The 19700-nt window shown below is 36.0% G+C and overlaps 1 protein-coding gene across 1 annotated transcript in view; it reads left to right on the top strand.

Annotated features, from left to right (window-relative positions):
• The window catches only part of LOC150091274 (organic cation transporter protein-like), a 212738-nt gene that overhangs the window by 126936 nt on the left and 66102 nt on the right, over positions 1–19700 (top strand). The window contains exons 7-8 of the mRNA XM_090383043.1: positions 7868–7968; positions 18799–19013. Coding sequence (XP_090239169.1) covers positions 7868–7968; positions 18799–19013 — 316 coding nt within the window. The remainder of the gene's footprint in view (positions 1–7867; positions 7969–18798; positions 19014–19700) is intronic.

A 19700-nucleotide genomic window follows, 5' to 3' on the forward strand; every position in this document is an offset into this window, starting at 1 on the left:
ATTTTCTTAAAATATATGAGATATTTTTACTAGAAACTTAGTTTTTGACTTTAATCCCTTCTACCTTAAACTTGGTGGGTGTTACAATAATATGATTGTGATATTTAAATTCAGCGACATCAAATCTACAAGAATCACCTTGAATTTTAACAGGGAGCAAAAAGTTTTTTTTTTTTTTGCTGACCAGTGTTATCTGGGTCGTGTTAGTGAAGACCTTTGTTAGAGATTTCACCAGGACATAGTCAATGGAATACCAAGGAGGGTCGGGCAAAGCTGTGATGGGCAATTACATCTACATTACTTTTATTGCATTTCTGGGAAAACTATTGATGCTAAGCAAAAACGAAAATTGCATTCCGAACCTTCATACTCAAATTCATAAAAGAACATCAAGAAATGCAGATAAACAGAATATTTTCAAAAATCTGTTACAAGTGTAGTATAAAAGTTGCTGTTTCAAAATTTTTTTTTTTTTTTTTTTTATATTTGTTTTGGCAAAAAAATTGGCAACAGTTATTTGAATTAAGTAAATGTCTGTGCAAACTAAAGAATTTGATAATTAATGCTACTATTATGTTATGATTCCTATACTGAAATTAAAAAAAAAAAACAACACACCACCCTTTACTAATTTTTATGCAAACATTAATAAAAATTTTAAATGAAGAAGGCTTCTATAAATTAGTAGAAACATCATTGATGGTAATGTTTTTCAGCATATGATAAAATAAGTTAAGTTTTATTCTGGAATACCTATTGGTGATAAAGAGAAGTTGTGGTCTCGTGCTTTCTGCTGTGGTAATTGTAGATCAACATTAAAGATAGTTTCATGATAGCTTAAGTATATATATGGTAGATATACGAAAGTCTGTGGACTAAAACACTCTAGTGTAGCCCAATGTACAATCCTCTATTGCTCTTAAACTGGTGCCACAATTAAGACCTACCAATTGGATGATAAATCCAGTGAACAGAATATAATTGGAATCCTTGATGTGATACTTTTAAGCATATATAACCTGTTTCCAAAATCTTTTATGGTGGCTTTATATATATAACTTTTAGTTGTTGATTAGCCAAGAATTTTTTACACAAAAAATTAACTATAGAAGAGCTGGGTCTGCATGTCTTACTAATTATAAAATGATTACGATAAAAATGAGTATATATACAGTAGAACTTCGGTTTTCTGGAAGTTAATTATCCAGAATAATTTGAAAGGTTGATCTTTCTTTTTTTTTTTATTAATGGTAGTACAGTAAATGCTGGTTATAGTGATCATGTATGCAAATTGAATTTTGATTCTAATAGGCAAAAGATCAAGTTTACTACCCACTTATAACAGATTGCACAAACAAAAGACCCAATAAACGGAAAACTGCAAATTGTTTTTATTGGTTTATGGTTAGAACCTCTAGAATTCTGTGACCTTCAGAAATGTGCTTTAGAAATATACTGAGACTACTGGGTTTTCTCAGAAACCATGAGTGAATTTCAGATTAGTTTAGCTCCAGATTCGGTAAGAATAATATCGGCCCAAAACTGTGCAATTTATTATTTTTCTCAAAATTTACAGTAAAATGTGAAAGAAATGAAAACGCTTAGTTTTAACATTGCACAAAAAATGGAAATTATAAATAGAATTAAAAAAGGTGAAAATTTAGGAAATCTCTCCAAAGAGTTTAATGTGGGTACTTCAAGAAATGACATCAAGAAAATTCCAGTACTATAACAAAATTTGTGTCAGTTGTGGATAGTGAAGGAGGATCCAACAGGAAAAAGATGTCGAAACCTGAAAATGCTGCTTTACAGAGTGCACTTTATTTGTGGTTTCTTCAGAAGCAAAGTTTAGGTGAACCAGTGTCTGGCTCAATGTTGTGTGAAAAAGCATTGGACTTTAAGTGAAAATTAAAAGGTAATGAAGATTAAGGTAAGAAGTTAGTTGAAAAACTGAGACATAATATATGTGAACTAGATATTCAAGGCGAGAAACTTTCTGCAGATGAATTGGCAGCGGTGCCCTTGTAAGTTTGCTTCAGTTATAGCAAATTACGAGAAAGAAAATGTTTATAATTTTGATGAGACAGGCTTATTATGGAAAGCATTACTGAGAAAAACCCTAGCCACTAAAAGAGAAATGCCTGCACCATGTTTTAAGATGAGAAAAGAGCAAGTTACAATTGCTATGTGTGCAAGTGCTACTGGGATGTACAGACTGTCCATGCTTGTTATCCGCAAGTTGAAATTAATCTTTCTAATTTTCCTGTTTTGTATAAAAATCATAAAAATGCCTGGATGGACGTTTCTACTTTCCAAGATTGGTTTATAATTTTTTTTTATTTAATGAAGCTTAATTATTTAATTTAATCATAAGGTAAGATTAAATTTATTTAATCTTACTTTACGTTCAATTATCCAGAAAATTTGGCTATCTGGAAGAGGTCTGACATAAATTATTCCGGATAACTGATGCTCTACTGTGTATAAAAATATACATACAGCAATTCCTCACGTGTTGTAAGGGTTCGATTCCCAAGAAATGTCACAAATATGGAAACTGCAGATAACAAGGTTTGGTGCCTATGTGAAACCAGTGGTTACATTCTAAAGTATGGAATTTAAGAGGAAAACCAGCCTAAATTTGAGTCTTTATGTATTATATTTAATAGATCTAATTACGTGTGGTGTCTAATGAAAACAAAAATTTTCAAGTCAAATGTAATTTATTGAAATTGTCAAACAATGCATGATTATAAATTAAGCATTCCATTTACTAGTGCCTGGCATTGAAGAGAAAATTAAGAAATTTTTGATGGATAATTGTTTCTTTTACTTTTCAAGTTCTTTGTGAACTTCTTTATAAGGAGCAAGCAAGTGATTGAGTTCTCTCTTAAACTCTATGCTCATCTGCACACTTGGATCCAACTCAACTTTTTATCAAAAAGTTGTTTGGATAGTGTGAAAATTGTTTAATGATTTGATGCTAACTCCAGTTTAACAATTCAGGATCATTTTGTTTCTCACTGGATATTGCCACCATTTCATCCAACTCTTCTATGCTGAGCTCTTCAGCATACATGAGTCTCAGTTAGTTCCTGAATATCTGCTGTCTATCTTCAAATCCCTCTCCTTCTAGTCCTTTTGTGATCATTAGTCTGTGCTACTACATTGTCCATATTGGAGATTTGTCTATTATTAATCATTTCTGGCCATAAATTCCACCAACACACATTAATGGTAGATCCTTTACCTAGTCAACAGACTCCTTTATGTTATCAGGCAATTAGCAAGGTTATAATTTTTCAAACTTTGGCTTCTGGTTAAGCTTGAATCCTCTCCATTTTGGTTAGCAAGCTGGTGAATGTTCTTCTGACATAATAGGTTTTAAAACTGCAATCACACCTTGGTCTTGCAAAAGTGACATTGTATTTGATCGCAAGAATAAAATTTCGATGGCCAGATGGTCAAACATTAGATTCTCTGGATGTCCTGGAGCATTATCAATTATAAGAACTTTAAATGGCAATGATTTCAAAGCTAAGTAAAGTTTTACTTCATGTAGAAAGCAATCATGGAACCCTTCTGTATGAAGGAAAGCTGTTATCCAGGCCTTTTGATTTGTTTCCACTAAATTGGGAGCTGTTTATTCTTCCCCTTGAATGCACATGGATTTGGTGATTTGTAAACTACCATTAGTTTTATCATGTGGCTTGGTCTTGGCGCATTATAGGCTTAGTAGCTAATGCGCCAATAAAATCAAATCCAAACCAATTGATCATGTGGCCACTTGCATTAACATAAAACAACAGAGTAAGCCTGATCTTGGTAGCCTTAAATCCAGGAGCACATTTATGTGTTGCTAGGTAAATTCTGGAAGGTTTTCTCTTCTAAAACAAGCCACCTTCATTAGCATTAAACTCTTTCTCGGGTACATACCCTTTATCCATAATTAACTTTTTTAATTTGTCCGAAAAACTTTCTGCTGATGCAGATTCACTCGCAAGTATCACGTTGTGGAGGTTTAAATGTTTTTTAAATTTTCAAATCAGCCTTTGCTGGCTAAAAAACTTGTGCCAATAGAGCTTTCACCAGATTCGTTAAAGTATTCATATATTTTTTTGTCTTTTCACATATGATAGACGAGCTTAATAGAACTTTTTTTCTGCATTTGATGTTCAATCCAAATATTTAATGTCTCTTCCATTTTTTTTTGCAATTTTAATATTGCACATTATGGTACATATTTTTGTTGCAATAGGTGTACTCTCAGAAACACTGCATCGTACCTTTTCTTCAGATTTTTTAATGAATCGGACAGTAGATTCAATGATTTTATAATGGTTTGCAACTGAAACTAAACTTTCTCCTTTTGAAAGTTTATCTACCAACTCAATCTTGCTTGATAAAGTAGCCACCTTCTTTGATATTTCAACAATTCCCTTTTTGCTAAACCTTACATTTTCCTAGAAAATTAAGCTGTCAAACGGTAAAAATGAGATAGATGCACAGTCCTGCTACAAATGCATAATGCAGACTGACAATGTCACACTTGATTAACATTAGTTACGTTCACACTCTAATCAACATTAGATATACCCACGCTGGAGCAGCAGTGCGTAGCACACGCTTCTTGATTATACCGGGGTTCGAGCCCGTCACCACCAAATACGGAGGATGCGGAAAGGTCAGGGAATGACCACCGCATATTCCCGGAGCAATATGGCCTTAGTTGCTAATGCTCCTAAAAACCAAATAACAACAACAAATATACCCACGCTTGGTTGTGACTGTAGGTCACGGTGCATTAACATTTTACACTTATTTTTTATTTTTTTGAGAGTTAGAAGTGGTGTTTTGTGAGTAAGGCCCCTTATTCCTACTGAAGTATGTTAATAAGATTTGAAAAGGATTGCAAATGACACCAGGTCACAATTTAATGTTAATATTGTGCTTGTAAATTATATGTTTCAATAAAAATGTATTTTGTTTTTCCAGTCCACTTGTTACAGTGTACATATATTTTATTCATACGTACGTGTCTTCATATTGTATTCTTTACTACATATCATAATTTCCTACCTAATCATATTAGAAAATGATATTCATAGCAAACTAGTACATCTGTTCAAATGAGCAATGGCCATGTTTATCTCATGAAGTTAATAGTTGAATTCAACTTCATGATGTGGTTACAAAGGAGCTGGATGCAAAAAATAATTTTGATATCATACTTGGATTTCAGGAAAGCTTTTGACACTGTTGCACATGGAAGACTACTGTACAAATTGGAGCAGAATGGTATTAAGGGTAAGTTGCTACAATGGATAAAAGGATGGTTGAGTGGGAGAAGACAGAGGGTGGTAATCAATGGGTGCTGCTCTTCGTGGACTAATGTTATTAGTGTAGTCCCACAGGGTTCGGTGTTGAGTCCACTGTTTTTTATATTTATCAATGATATTGATGAAGGTATATCAGGCTTAGTATCAAAGTTTGCAGATGATACAAAGGTTGGCAGGGTTGTTAATGACAGTAATGGCAGTGTGCTATTGTGACAGGATCTAGAAAATTTGGGCAGATGGGATGAGAAGTGGCAATTTAAGTTTAACATTGACAAATGCAAAGTACTGCATATGGGTAGAAGTAACCCCAGAGAAACGTACCAACTGTGTGGTACTACACTTAAGGTGGTAGAAAATGAAGACCTGGGAGTAATTGTCAGATATGAAGTTTTCTGAGCAATGCATACAGCTGCCAGGGCAGGTCATGGGGTTTTGTCAATGATATACAGGAATTTTGCTAGAAGGGAAAAGGAGGTGATTGTCCCTCTGTATAAGGTGATGGTCAGGCCACGCCTTGAGTACTGTGTACAGGTCTGGAGACCTTATTTTAGGAAGGATGTAGATTTGCTTGAGTGTGTACAGAGAAGGGCAACAAGATTGGTGAGGGGAATAAAGGGATCCTCGTACCAAGAGAGGCTTAATTTCTGCAAATTGCAGTGGCTGGAGACTAGGCACCTGCGAGGTGATCTGATTAAGGTGTATAAGGCCTTGAATGGGTTGAGCACACTGAATTCTGATGGGATTCTTCCACTTGTTCAGATTACAAACATGAAGGAGCATAGATTTAAATTGAGGAAAGACAGATGTAGAATAGCTGTGCGGAAATTTGCCTTTAGCCAGCGGGTGGTTAATTGCTGGAACAAACTTCCATCTGTCGTTGTGGAAGTTGATAGGTTAAATAAATTTAAGGAGGACCGGGACAAACATTTAGAGGGAATTGTTTTTTAATTTTTTTTTTTTTTTTTTTTTGGCTGATGCTACATAAGCTCATACACTTGCTTTTTTGCATCACATGCCACTACTAAGACTTTAACAAGGGTAGAAAATAAAACAATCTATTTTTTTATTAAATCAAGAAAGGGAAAATATATAAAGTTTTTATTTCCCTTACTTCACAAACTCTTCTCATGTCACTCTGAGAAAAATGTTTTGCTGTTAAGAAGTCACTTGTGCATTGCTTCTTTGGCTTCATCATTTGAAAATTGACTTACTTTTTTTTTTTTTTTTTTTTTTTTCAGAGGCCAAAAACAAGCGAGTCTCTTAGAGTAAGGTCTGCTGTATGGTAGGTGAGGGAATAGTTCAAAATTTAGTTTTTGAACCATTTCAGCAGTTTCTGTGGTGGTTAAATGAGGTTTATCATGCTACCTCATTTCAACTTTTTCAGTTTGTCATGTGGAACACCTTTTGACAGAAAATCTTATTTTCTGTCGAAAGGGTCAAAAATTTTCTGATAGTGATAGGTTTAAGTCTCTTTTAGAATGGCACAATATTTTGCACTATTGGCAGTTCTTGCTGTGATCATCATAATGCTGATAATTATAACTTTGCTGGAAGAAGGCAGACTTGATTTTTCGGTTGTTAGAGATGACCTGTGCTTCTGCTCCATGCTTTTTTACCTGTTTTTTGGTGTGCAGTGGTGCACCCATGTTTCATATTTCATAACTATTCATTGTACAGATGCCTCTCTTTCATAAGATACTCCTGCAAACGTTGCATGAGGATCTCCAGATGCTTCCATTTATGCTTACACAGAGAAGCTTGGCACTTATCGTGTGCAGGCTTTTCAGTATTTTAGGGTGTGTGATCAAATATGCAGACTTGACTGATATCTAACATTCCAACAGCAGCAAAAAGTAATCAGTTTGTTTCCTTGAATGCGAGCATTAATTTGATCAGCATTTTTTACCATTACTGAAGTTGTTGAATGGTCCAATTGTTCTTAGTTAACCACACTTGTCTTCCATTTCTGAAACTTTCCACTTATCCATTTGTGTTGGTAATATACCTTTTTCCATATTCATAGAAAAATGCTAACATTTTTCTATGAATAATTCTATGAATAACATTTACAGAAAAATGCTAACATTTTTCTATGAATTTGGGAGAGTTTGTTCTTTTGACTGCAAAAACTTGATAACAGCAATTTGTTCACTAATGGTGCATTTGGAAAGAAAAGCTGATGGTTACACTTTGACTGTTAAAAATACAGTGAGTATGGGTGACTGGAGACAGACTTGTAAACATTGTCTAACAGTGTTGTAGGTATGATGACCTTGGAAGGGTATTCATTTTAAACATAAACTGCCTTTACTTTTTAATTTACCCTTCTGTATAATGGTTTGAAACATTTTAATAACATTCCCAACTTTTGGGAACTTTATGAAGAAGCAAATATCAGCACAATCTGCTGATATTTTCTTCTATAGAACAAGAAAAAATATTATGACATGCTTATAATTAAACAAAAGTAATGAAATATATTTAATGAAAAATTGCATGTGTAATTATTTCCTAAGTTAAATTTACAGAATTTCAAAACAGAAGAAGCAAAACCACAGCGTGCCAATATATTTGATTTACTCAGGACACCCAACATGAGGAAGAAGACACTTAATTTGTATTCCTGTTGGTAAGTCATTATTGACATCTCACTATTTTATAAGTTAGAAAAGTTGCTTTTGCCTATTTAAGTAAAAATATTAAACTTATCATTCAAATGTGTTTACCTCAACTATATGTATGCCTTTCTTATTCATTCATATTGTATTCGTATAAACATTCAGTTTGGTATAATGTTAACATATTATTTATATCATCTTTGATAGCATATTGATAAGAAATTAGTATTGATGAAGTAAAACAAGTAAATAATTCTGATGTGCCATTCCTAAAAAAAAAAGTACTTGTTAATAATTAATTTAATTCTTCTAAGTATTTATGTAATTCCTCTCTTAACTTTTACACTTTCCTAAACCTAAAACTTGCTATATTGGTTTTCCTTAAGTGTATACTTTTTTTTTTTCCTGAGAATAACAGGAATTTCACAGATAAGGTCAATAAGTTTTTTTTTTTTTTTTTTCTTCCATTTCTTTATGATAGACTTATATACTTATATGATACTTTATAATACATAGACTTATATTATTCTTAAAATTTACAGATGGCTTCTTTTTGGTAATAAAATTACCTTGCCGTGACAAAAAAAAAGCCTGTTTAATAAATAGCTTTTAAACCTTGCTTATTTCTTTAATTTTAGAGTAGATTTTTTTTTTTTTTTTTTTTATGAAAACCCCAAACACGAAAGGTGTTATATTCTATAGTACTTAATACCGCACTTGGGTTGGAGGTTGAGGAGACAAAAGAAGATTTTTGTTGACATTAGACTTGAACTTCTGTAGACTGTTATTTTCAGGAAATACGTAAGAAGGAAGGGTGTTCCAGAAAATGGTAGTTGAATGAATAAACGTAAAAGATAAAGTTGCTTCTGTGAGTTTTTGAAGTTGGACAGTAAATGGATGTTGGCTGGTGGCGGCATGCATTCGGACTGTTTTGAAAGAGAGCAGGAATTATAGAAGCGAATTCAGAAGAACAGTGCCCATGGAAGTATCTGTAGAAAAGGCATGCAGCAGAAACAGTACGTCTATGAGACAGAGTGGAGAGACTCTGTTAGAGAGGAGTCATTAATTAACCTAACTGTCCTCTTCTGAATGGAATCTAGAAGCGTGAGAGAGAGGTTTAGGGGGCACTGCCCCAGATGTGGGAACAATATTCCATGGTAGGGCAGATTTGCGATTTGTACAGAGTGAATAGCTGTTTGGAAGAAAAGTAATGCCGAGAGCGAAAGAGAAAATCAAGTTGCAGAGGAAGCAATATTTGTAATATGCTTGTGCCAAGAGAGATTAGAAGTCAGGGTAATCCCCGAAGGAGATATATCATTTTGCCTAGAAATCAGAGTGTCACCAAAGATAAGCATAGGAGCAGAAGAATCCTTTTTGCGAGATAAAAGACAAGACTGAGTTTTACAAGGATTGAAATCAACTAAGTTGTCTTTGCCCCACTGGAGAACTACCTGGAGATCGGCATTTAAGGAATTGGTAGTGGATATTCGAGAAGTTGAAGCTGATTGAGCAGGGCAAGGTTTTTTCAAAATGGAAAGTGGAATGCAATGTGGTATCATCGGCAAAACTATGGATAGGATTTCCAGTCAATGGAAGGTCATTAATATACAAGAGGAAAAGAGTGGGGGAAAGAACTGAACCTTGGGGGACACCAGCATTAGTGGAGAAGTTAGAAGAGAAGAGAGCCATCTACCTCACGCTCAGTGAGTGGTCAGAGAAAACTGGATAACTAATTACAAAAGACAGTTGGCAAACCATAAGATGGAAGCTTGTTTAGAAGGCCTTTATGCCAAACATGATCAAAAGCCTTGGAGATGTCAAGAGCACTGCTTGTGTTTCACCGAACTTTTCCATTGAATTTGTCCATAAATGGGTAACGTAAGCCAGAATATTATCAGTGGATCGACACTGACGGAATCCATTCTGGTGATTATTGATCGGATGGAAGGTTTCTGGATAGTTTGAGTTGGTGGTTAATTGATTTGTTCATTACTTTAGAAAGAGTAGAAGTAATTGCAATGGGACGATAATTGGATGGGAGGGACTTGTCACCCTTTTTAGGAACCGGCTGGATATGAGCAAATTTCCAAGCAGAAGGAAAAACACCTTTGGAATAAGAAAGTGAAAAAAGGTGGCAAAGAGTAAGTTCAGGAGCACACATTTTGAGAACAAGTGGAAAAATACCATCAGGACCTGGAACATTCTTAGCATAGAGATTCGTCAAAATCCTTCTGACGTCCTTTTGACGGAAGACCACAGGAGGCATTGAATGAAGCATGGTGGGAGGTGTTTTACCAAGTTCATTAATGCATAAGTTGGAAGAAGAAAAATGGGATGTTAGCAGGTCAGCTTTATCCTTGACGAAAGTGACAACAGAACCATCTGATTTTGACAGAGATGGGCAAAAGTTGCAGCCAGTAGCTTAGCATTAGTAGAAGCATATGATGCAAGAAAGCAAGCTTATGCAGCATCAGCCAAAAAAAAGAAAAAAAAAACATGCTCCCATTTCACCCCTCCGTTCGTTCCAAGTACCTGTCCAGCTCAGCCTTAAATTTGTTTAGGCTATCACCTTCCACAACAAAGGATGGAAGTCTGTTTCACAAACCAACCACCCGCTGGCTAAAGGCAAACTTCCGCACATCTATCCTACATCTGTCTTTCCTCAATTTGAATTTATGCCCTCTCAAATGATTACTCTGAGCAAGAGAAAGAATTCCATCAGCATTGAGCATGCTCAAACCATTCTTCAAAGCTTTATACACCTCAATAAGATCACCTCGCAGGTGTCTAGTCTCCAGACACTGCAATTTGCAAAATTTAAGCCTTTCTTCGTAAGAGCAACCCTTTGTTCCATTCACTAATCTTGTTGCCCTTCTCTGTACTCATTCCAACAGCACTTCATCCTTCTTAAAATGATGCCTCCAGACCTGTATACAGTACTCAAGGTGTGGCCTGACCATTGCCTTATATAAGGGGATAATCACCTCCTTATCCCTTCTAAAAAAATTCCTGTATATTATTGACAAGACACTATGAGCTACTCTTGCAGACTGTCTGCACTGCTCAGAAAACTTCATATCTGCCTGCACAATTACCCCCAGGTCCTTTTCATTCTCCACCACTGTCATTGTAGTACCACAGAGTCGATACATTGCTCTGGGGTTACTGTTTTCCATATGTAGTACTTTACATTTGTCAATATTAAACTTCATTTTCCACCTCTCAGCCCATCTGCTCAATCTTTCTAGATCCTGTTGCAGCAGCAAAGCATCAGTAGTGTCCTTAACAACCCTGCCAACCTTTGTATCGTCTGCAAATTTGGACATTAAGCTTGATATACCATCATCAATATCATTTATAAATAGATGTCTATTTAGAAGACAGAGATCTATAAATAGATCTCTGTCTTCTCCCACTCAATCATCGCTTTATCCAAAGCAGCAATTTGCCTCCAATGCCACACTGCTCTAATTTGTGCAGCAGTCTTCCATGTGCAACAGTATCAAAAGCCTTTCTAAGATCGAAATAGAATATCAAAGTTATTCCCTGCATCCAGTTCCTTTGTGACCACATAATAGTATCCAATCAAATTGGTCAGGCAAGACTTTCCCTTAACAAAACCATGCTGTGTCTGAGCTATAACTGAACTCTTGTCTAGATGATCCTGCAGTGCTTCTTTAACCAGTGCCTCCATTAATCTTCCTGGAACAGAAGTTAAACTAGCAGGTCTATAATTACTTGTCGGCCTTTGATCTTCCTTTGTGAATTGGGGTCACATCTGCACATCTCCAGTCCATGGGTACCTCCCCTGTGCCCAAGGAAACTCTCATAATTATGGCTAAGGGTTTGCTTACTTCCTTTGCTGCCTCCTTTAATATAACTGGATAGATCCCATCCACCCCAGGTGCCCTTTTTATGTTTATCTTCAACAATTTCTCCTCTACGTTCCTCTGTTATTACAAAATCATCCAGCTCACTGCCAGAGTTTAACTCGCCTCTGGCACTCCCCTCCCTGAATAACTCCTCATCGGTGAATGTAGATGCCAAATACTGAAAGTTCTTTAGACTCTTCATGCAGGCAAAGTTTTTACTGCTCCTGGAATAGACGTTTTCTGTTTTATTTGATTAAATTGGCATTTTAACTTATTTTCTAGAGTCGCTTTATATTCCTAGTTACGATACTTAGATTAAATTAACCTAGATAGAGATTTTGAGAGTATTACTTAGTATTGGTAAGGGTATCAAATCCACATGTTACAAGTTGCAGCGCCGCTGAACAAGAAGATTTTTAGCCATATTTATCCGCTTTATTGGCCAATTGTTATATTAAATTATTTTCTATAAGTAGCTTATAGACATAATCAGGATCCTTAGTTTATTCTGAATCGAGACAGCGAGATTTGGAAGTTAATTAATACTTAAGTGTCTGTAGATTTACCGTTCGTAACTTGCCACCATTGTTATACGATACGTTATATCCCGAAGTAGATAGCATAAGCTTGGTATAGTATATAATATAATATTGTCAAATAATCAGTAAAATCTATTAATCTTGTTAAACTTCATTGTCAGTTAAATTGTACCTTTTTAACTAAATACATATAACGATTTAGATTACAAACATAACATAATTAATTAATACATAACGTGATAGGGCAGTTATATAAACGGAAATCGTAGATAATACTTGATACTGAAAAATATATATATAGCGTTATAACTGGGTTGGGATAAAAGTTTAGGGTTATAATTTTGTATTGAAATTAAATCATGACTCAGACCAGAGCAGCAAAGCAAAAGGCTCAAGCTAATGGAAGTTCTGTGGCTCAGGGGAGAACTGAGGGGGGCAGTTGCCCTCTGAATCACAGGCTTTTAAAATGCACCGTTTGCTTAATGTTTGTGGACAATCGGGTATGGGACATGATATTGCCATAGGGGATGTCTTTGTGTGTGCGCTATGTAAGGAGTATAAGGAAATCAGGCGACAACTCAGCGTTGTTATGGACCTATATGAGAGCTTGAAAGACAGGGTGGATGCCCTCGAAGGATCTAAATTGAGGGCCCATCAAGCTCTCAGATACCCACATCAACACCAGAGCTTGCACTTGGTCATCACGCAACAGCAGCAACCCCCTAGGCAAAATGCACTGGTCCCACAGGAACTAGTAGTTGTTGGTGACTCTATTGCCAGGGAAACAGGGAACATCCTTTGTAAAAAGGATAGGTGGAACAGGACCAGGGTATGTCGGCCAGGGGCAAAGGTTGATGACTTTGTAGAGCTGATATCATCCTTTAAGGGCACAAAAGGTGATACAGTTGTACACGTTGGCACTAATGATATTAAGAGTAGGAGACCAGCGGAATTACTTAACAAGTACAGGTCACTGTTGAAAAAAAAAAAGCGGCGAATTAGGGTTGAATTTAAAAGTGTCTGCAATTCTGCCCAGACAAGATAGGAGGGAGTATATGATGAGAGCTTTGCCGATCAATTCGGCCCTGGAAAGACTGTGCAAAGCTCAAGGGGTAGAATTTTTTTCAGCCTGGTCTGTACTTGTTAACAGGAGAGACTGCTTCTACAGTGATGGGATACACTTAAACAGAAAGGGTGCAAGAATGTTTGCTGATGCCATCGAGGCAGTGTTATGTGGGTCGGAAAACTGCTAGATTGGGGGAATACAAGGACTAATAGATTAACAGTAGCCACTGGCAGAGGTGAAAGTGATTCTTGCACTGCTTCTATTGGAATGAGCAGCAGCCTGGAAAACAAGATGCAGGATATTTCAGAGACTGCTGGGAGTCATTGCAGTACAAGTAAACACATGGGTTGTGTAAGGGTAGCTAAGAATAGGAACAGGTACATGTATACTTGCGTGTATACCAAAGCTAGGAGTTTTGTAAATAAATTTGAGGTATTGCTCCAAACATCAAAGGCAGATATTGTTGTGATTTCAGAGACGTGGTGTCACACAGATATAAGGGATGCAGAACTGGAATTTGGGGAGTACAATGTCTACAGAAAGGATAGACAGGATAGGAAGGGAGGAGGGGTTATGCTATTAGTTAAGAAATACATAAAATCCAAGGAAGTGAAGCCAGTCAACATCGCTGGACAGTGCAGTGTCGAGTCAGTTTGGAGTGACATAAGCATAGGGAGATCAAAATTGAGAGTAGGAGTGTGCTATAGACCTAATGACTCTGATGAGTATAATAAGAAACTGTACAGGGAAATAGAGTGGGCCAGTAAATCAGAGTCTTATGACGGGGGATTTTAATTTCCCAGATATTGACTGGAATTTGTGGGTTGGTCACTCACACACTAGCAAGGCTTTTGTGGATTTATTGGATGATTGTTTTCTACATCAGCATGTTCGGGAGGCAACTAGAGGGAGTAATACTCTTGATCTGATTATCAGTAGTGATTCTTCATGCATTAAAAATCTGCAAATAAAGGAACCACTAGGTGGCAGTGATCACAGTGTGCTGAAGTGGGATTCACTCAAAGAGGTAACTACCATCAGGGGTAAAGGGAAGGGTTTTTGCTTTTGTAAAGGTGACTACGATTGTCTGAGACAGTATTTAAATTCTATATAGTGGGATCAACTGATGATGTTACCAACAGCAAATTCAAAATGGGAAGCATTCAAAGAACTTATCTTGTGAAGGTACTAGGCTTCACATACCAACTAAAAAATATTGTTCAAGGTTTATGCCTAAATGGATGTCAGATATACTAATGAGACATATGGCAGAGAAGAAAAATGCATGGGATACATAAATTAATGGGTGACATGGAAGCCTATGATAGATATAAGCTGGTCTGTAACCAAGTCACAAAGGAGATTAAGCAGGCAAAGGCAGATTATGAGAAATCCTTGGCAAAGGATGCAAAGAAAAACAGAAAAGAGTTCTTTACCTATGTAAACTGTAGAAGGAAAAGGATGAATCAGATTGGTCCACTGGATATTGATGGTTCAACAGTTGAGGATCCTGCTCAGGTGGGTAACAAACTAAATGAGTATTTTGCATCTACATTCACACATGAGGAGTTATTCAGGAAGGGGAATTCCAGAGGTGATAATTATAAACTCTGGCAGTGAGCTAGATGATTTGTAATAACTGAGAGGAAAGTGGAGGAGAAATTGTTGAGCATAAACATAAAAAGGCACCCGGGGTGGATGGGATCTATCCAGTTATATTAAAGGAGGCAGCAAAGGAAGTAAGCAAACCCTTAGCCATATTTATGAGAGCTTCCTTGGAATCAGGGGAGGTACCCATTGACTGGAGATGTGCAAATGTGACCCCAATTCACAAAGGAGAATCAAAGGCTGACACTAGTAATTATAGACCTGGTGAGTTTAACTTCTGTTCCAGGAAAATTAATGAAGGCACTGGTTAAAGAAGCACTGCAGAATCATCTAGACAAGACTTCAATTATAGCTCGGACACAGCATGATTTTGTTAAGGGAAAGTCTTGCCTGACCAATTTGATTGGATACTATGATGCAGTCACAAAAGAACTGGATGCAGGGAATAACTTTGATATTATATATTTGGATCTTAGAAAGGCTTTTGATACTGTTGCACATGGAAGACTGCTGCACAAATTAGAGCAGTGTGGCATTGGAGGCAAATTGCTGCTATGGATAAAGGGGTGGTTGAGGGGGGGAAGACAGAGAATGGTAATCAATGGACACTGCTCATCGTGGACTAATGTTATTAGTGGAGTCCCTCAGGATTCAGTGTTGGGTCCATTATTGTTTTCTGTATTTATAAATGATATTGATGATAGTATATCAAGCTTAATGTTCAAGTTTGCAGACGATACAAAGGTTGGCAGGGTTATTAAGGACATTACGGATGCTATGCTGCTGCAACAGGATCTGGAAAGGTTGAGCAGATGGGCTGAGAGGTGGCAAATGAACTTTAACATTGACAAAAGTAAAGTACTACATATGGGAAACAGTAACCCCAGAGCAACGTATCAACTCTGTGGTACTTCAATGACAGTGGTGGAGAATGAAAAGGACCTGGGGGTAATTGTGCAGGCAGATATGAAATTCTCTGAGCAGTGCAGACTGTCTGCAAGTGTAGCTCATGGTGTCTTGTCAATGATATACAGGAATTTTTCTAACAGGGATAAGGTGATTATTCCCTTGTATAAGGCAATGGTCAGGCCACACCTTGAGTACTGTATACAAGTCTGGAGGCCTCATTTCAAGAAGGATGTAGAGCTGCTGGAACGAGTACAGAGAAGGGCAACAAGATTAGTGAATGGAATAAAGGGTTGCTCTTACAAAGAAAGGCTCAAGTTTTGCAAATTACAGTGTCTGGAGACTAGGCATTGGCGATGTGATCTGATAGAGGTGTATAAAACCTACAATGGTTTGAACGTGCTCAATGGCAATGGGATTCTTCCTCTTGCTTAGAATAATCACCTGAGAGGGCATAAATTCAAATTGAGGAAATACAGATGTAGGATAGATGTGCGGAAATTTGCCTTTAGCTAGCGGGTAGTTGGTTGGTGGAACAGACTTCTATCCCTTGTTGTGGAAGTTTGATAGCCTAAATAAATTTAATGCTCAGCTGGACAGTTTTTTTTTTTTTTTCGAACGAACGGAGGGGTGAAATGGGAGTGGGTTTTTTTTTTTTTTTTTTTTGGCTGATGCTGCATAAGCTTGCTTTCTTGCATCATATGCCTCTACTAATGCTAAAGCTAAACCTTTGCCCCTGGCAGACATACCCTGGTCCTGTACGACCTATTCTTTTTACAAAGCATGTTCCCCATTTCCCTGATAATAGTCACCAACAACTACTAGTTCCTGTAGGACCAGTGCATTCTGCCTTGGGGGTTCCCGCTGTGTTGCGTGATGACTAAGTGCAAGCTCTGGCGTTGATATGGGCAGCTAAGAGCTTGATGGGCCCCCTCAATTTAGATCCTTCGAGGGCATCCACCCTGTCCTTCAAGCTCTCCTATAGGCCCATAACAATGCTGAGTTGTCGCCTGATTTCCTTACACTCCTTATATTCCCCATGGCAATATCATGTCCCGTACCCAATTGATCCACAAACATCAAGCAAGCAGTGCATTTTAAAAGGCTGTGATTCAGAGGGCAACTGCCCCCCCCCCTCAGTTCTCCCCTGAGCCACAGCACTGCCATTAGCTTGAGCCTTTTGCTTTGCTGCTGTGGTCTGAGTCATGATTTAATTTCAATTTCAGTACAAAATTATAACCCTAAACTTGTATCCCAACACAGTTATAACGCTATATATATTTTTCAGTATTGAGTATTATCTACGATTTCCGTTTATATAACTTCCGTATCAAGTTATGTATTAATTAATTGTTACGTTTGTAATCTAAGTTGTTATATGTATTTAGTTAAAAAGTATAATTTAATTACAATGAAGTTTAACAAGATTAATAGATTTTACTGATTAATTGACTATATTATATTATATTATATTATATTATATTATATACTATACTAAGCTTACACTATCTTCTTCGGGATATAACGTATCGTATAACAATGGTGGCAAGTTACGAATGGTAAATCTACAGACAATTAAGTATTAATTAAGTTCCAAATCTCACTGTCTCAATTCAGAATAAACTAAGGATCGTGACTAAGTCAATAAGCTACTTACTTACAGAAAATAATTTAATATAACAATTCGTCAATAAAGTGGCTAAATACGGAGCTGCAACTTGTAACACGTGGATTGGATACCCTTACAGATACTAAGTAATACCTACAAAATCTCTATCTAAGTTAAACTTTAAACTAAGTATCGTAACTAGGAATATAAAGCTACTCTAGAAAATAAGTTAATATGCCAATTTAAGCTAATAAAACGGAAAAAAACTTCTATTGCAGGAGCAGCAAAAACTTCGCCTGTACAAGGCTACACTCGTTCTCGATATATATATATTTTTTTTTTTTTTTTTTTAAATCTGATGTTGATATATAGCAAATTTCAGGTTAAGAGAAACTTTTCTTAAAATGCAGACTGGTGTAATATAATATGTATAAGTAACATGAAATTGAGCTTTAGAGTTTTGGGACACTATATAATCATTCTCTTCATCAAAGAAATAAAAGAAACTTTGTGATAAAAAATAATTGTTGGCCAGAATACACACCTAAAAATTGTGAGAAATGTTTGTTTTATAGCCATTAAATAATGACTTTCACTGTATAGAAAATCGTTGTTTTCTTAAAAATTTAAAAAATTATAAACTTTCTTTCACATCATTTACTGAATTTTAAATGGTTTATCGATACATTAGGTTGTTATAGGTATACCTGTATTTCCCATCACTATAATAGGATATGTCTTGCCAAACTCTTGTAAAGTCTTGTGATCTACTTGCATAAGTTTTATGCAGACCACAGGTTACGAAACACTGCTCAATGGAAGCCTTCTTTAATCCAAATGAGGGGCTGCTGGTTCTTAATAAAATAACATAGGATATGAGCACTTACAACATCACAGATACTAAAATTTGTTACCATCATGTGGCTTAAGTTTGAAAGTTCCTATGTTATGTTAGTAATTACATTATTCCAGTAATGTGCAATTTTTTTTTCAGCTGTAAATTTTGTAAAAATATTAATAACCTTAATACAGCAACATTCAATATACTTTATTAATGAGGTGAGTTTTGTAAAGTATATGAAGTGTCAAGATATATTTAAGATTAGATTAACTGTGACAATTGTTATTACAGTATAGTTGACTCGAATCTATTCTGTTAGTAGAATTTTCTTTTTTAATTAAAATGTATGTGATTAAAAATGCAGTGATTTTAATGTACTCATTTTTCTTTTTCTCAACAGGTTTATAAATTCTTTCATTTATTTTGGACTATCTCTCAATACAAATGGGTTAGGAGGAAATCCCTTTATTAACTTCTTCATTGCAGGGGCCATTGAGTTCCCAGCATATTTTGCATCTATCTTTTTATTACGGGTCTTAGGTCGAAGAATTCCACAAATGGCAACAATGGTGATAGGAGGAGTTTCTTGTATACTGACCATTCCTATTTCAGATGGTAAGTAATAATAACCAGTGAATACCATTAGCTTTGTCAGAGTATTTCACTTATAACAAATAGGTGCCTCCGTAGCCAGGTGGGAAGGAGCAGCAGTGCATAGCACACACTTCTTGATTATACCGGGGTTCGAGCCCGTCACCATCAAATACAGAGGATGCGGAAAGGTCAGGGAATGACCACCGCATATTCCCGGAGCAATATGGCCTTAGTTGCTAATGCTCCTAAAAACCAAATAACAACAACTTATAACATTTCATCTAAATGCATTGAGTATGTTTATACTATTCGGTATTTCTGCAATTCACTGATTCATATGTATTGGTTTTTACTAATAAAGAAATTATAATTTTTATTCTTTCCATAATTTTATTCCTGATGCTAATCATCGTGTTACTTTTTATAAAAGAATCTAAAAACTTAATCCTCCACTAATTTTTTTTTTTGTTGACTTAAAGTGCTGTAAAAGATTATAAGCTAATTTAAATTTTATGATGCAGCTTGATCTGAATGTAGAGCCACTTTTTTCCCTTTTCATCCTTCATTTGCATAGGCACCTTTTTAAGACCTGAAATTGCACAAGGAGAACCTGCAGAAGATGACCCTTCTAAAAGTTCTCTGTATATTAAAACTTTGCAGTCAAGTTTTTTTTTTTTTTTAAATCCAACTTGATGTGGGCCTTCAAGT

Source organism: Mastigoproctus giganteus, chromosome 1, assembly GCF_048544385.1.
Source record: "Mastigoproctus giganteus isolate SK-2022 chromosome 1, ASM4854438v1, whole genome shotgun sequence".
Lineage (NCBI taxonomy): Eukaryota > Metazoa > Arthropoda > Arachnida > Uropygi > Thelyphonidae > Mastigoproctus > Mastigoproctus giganteus.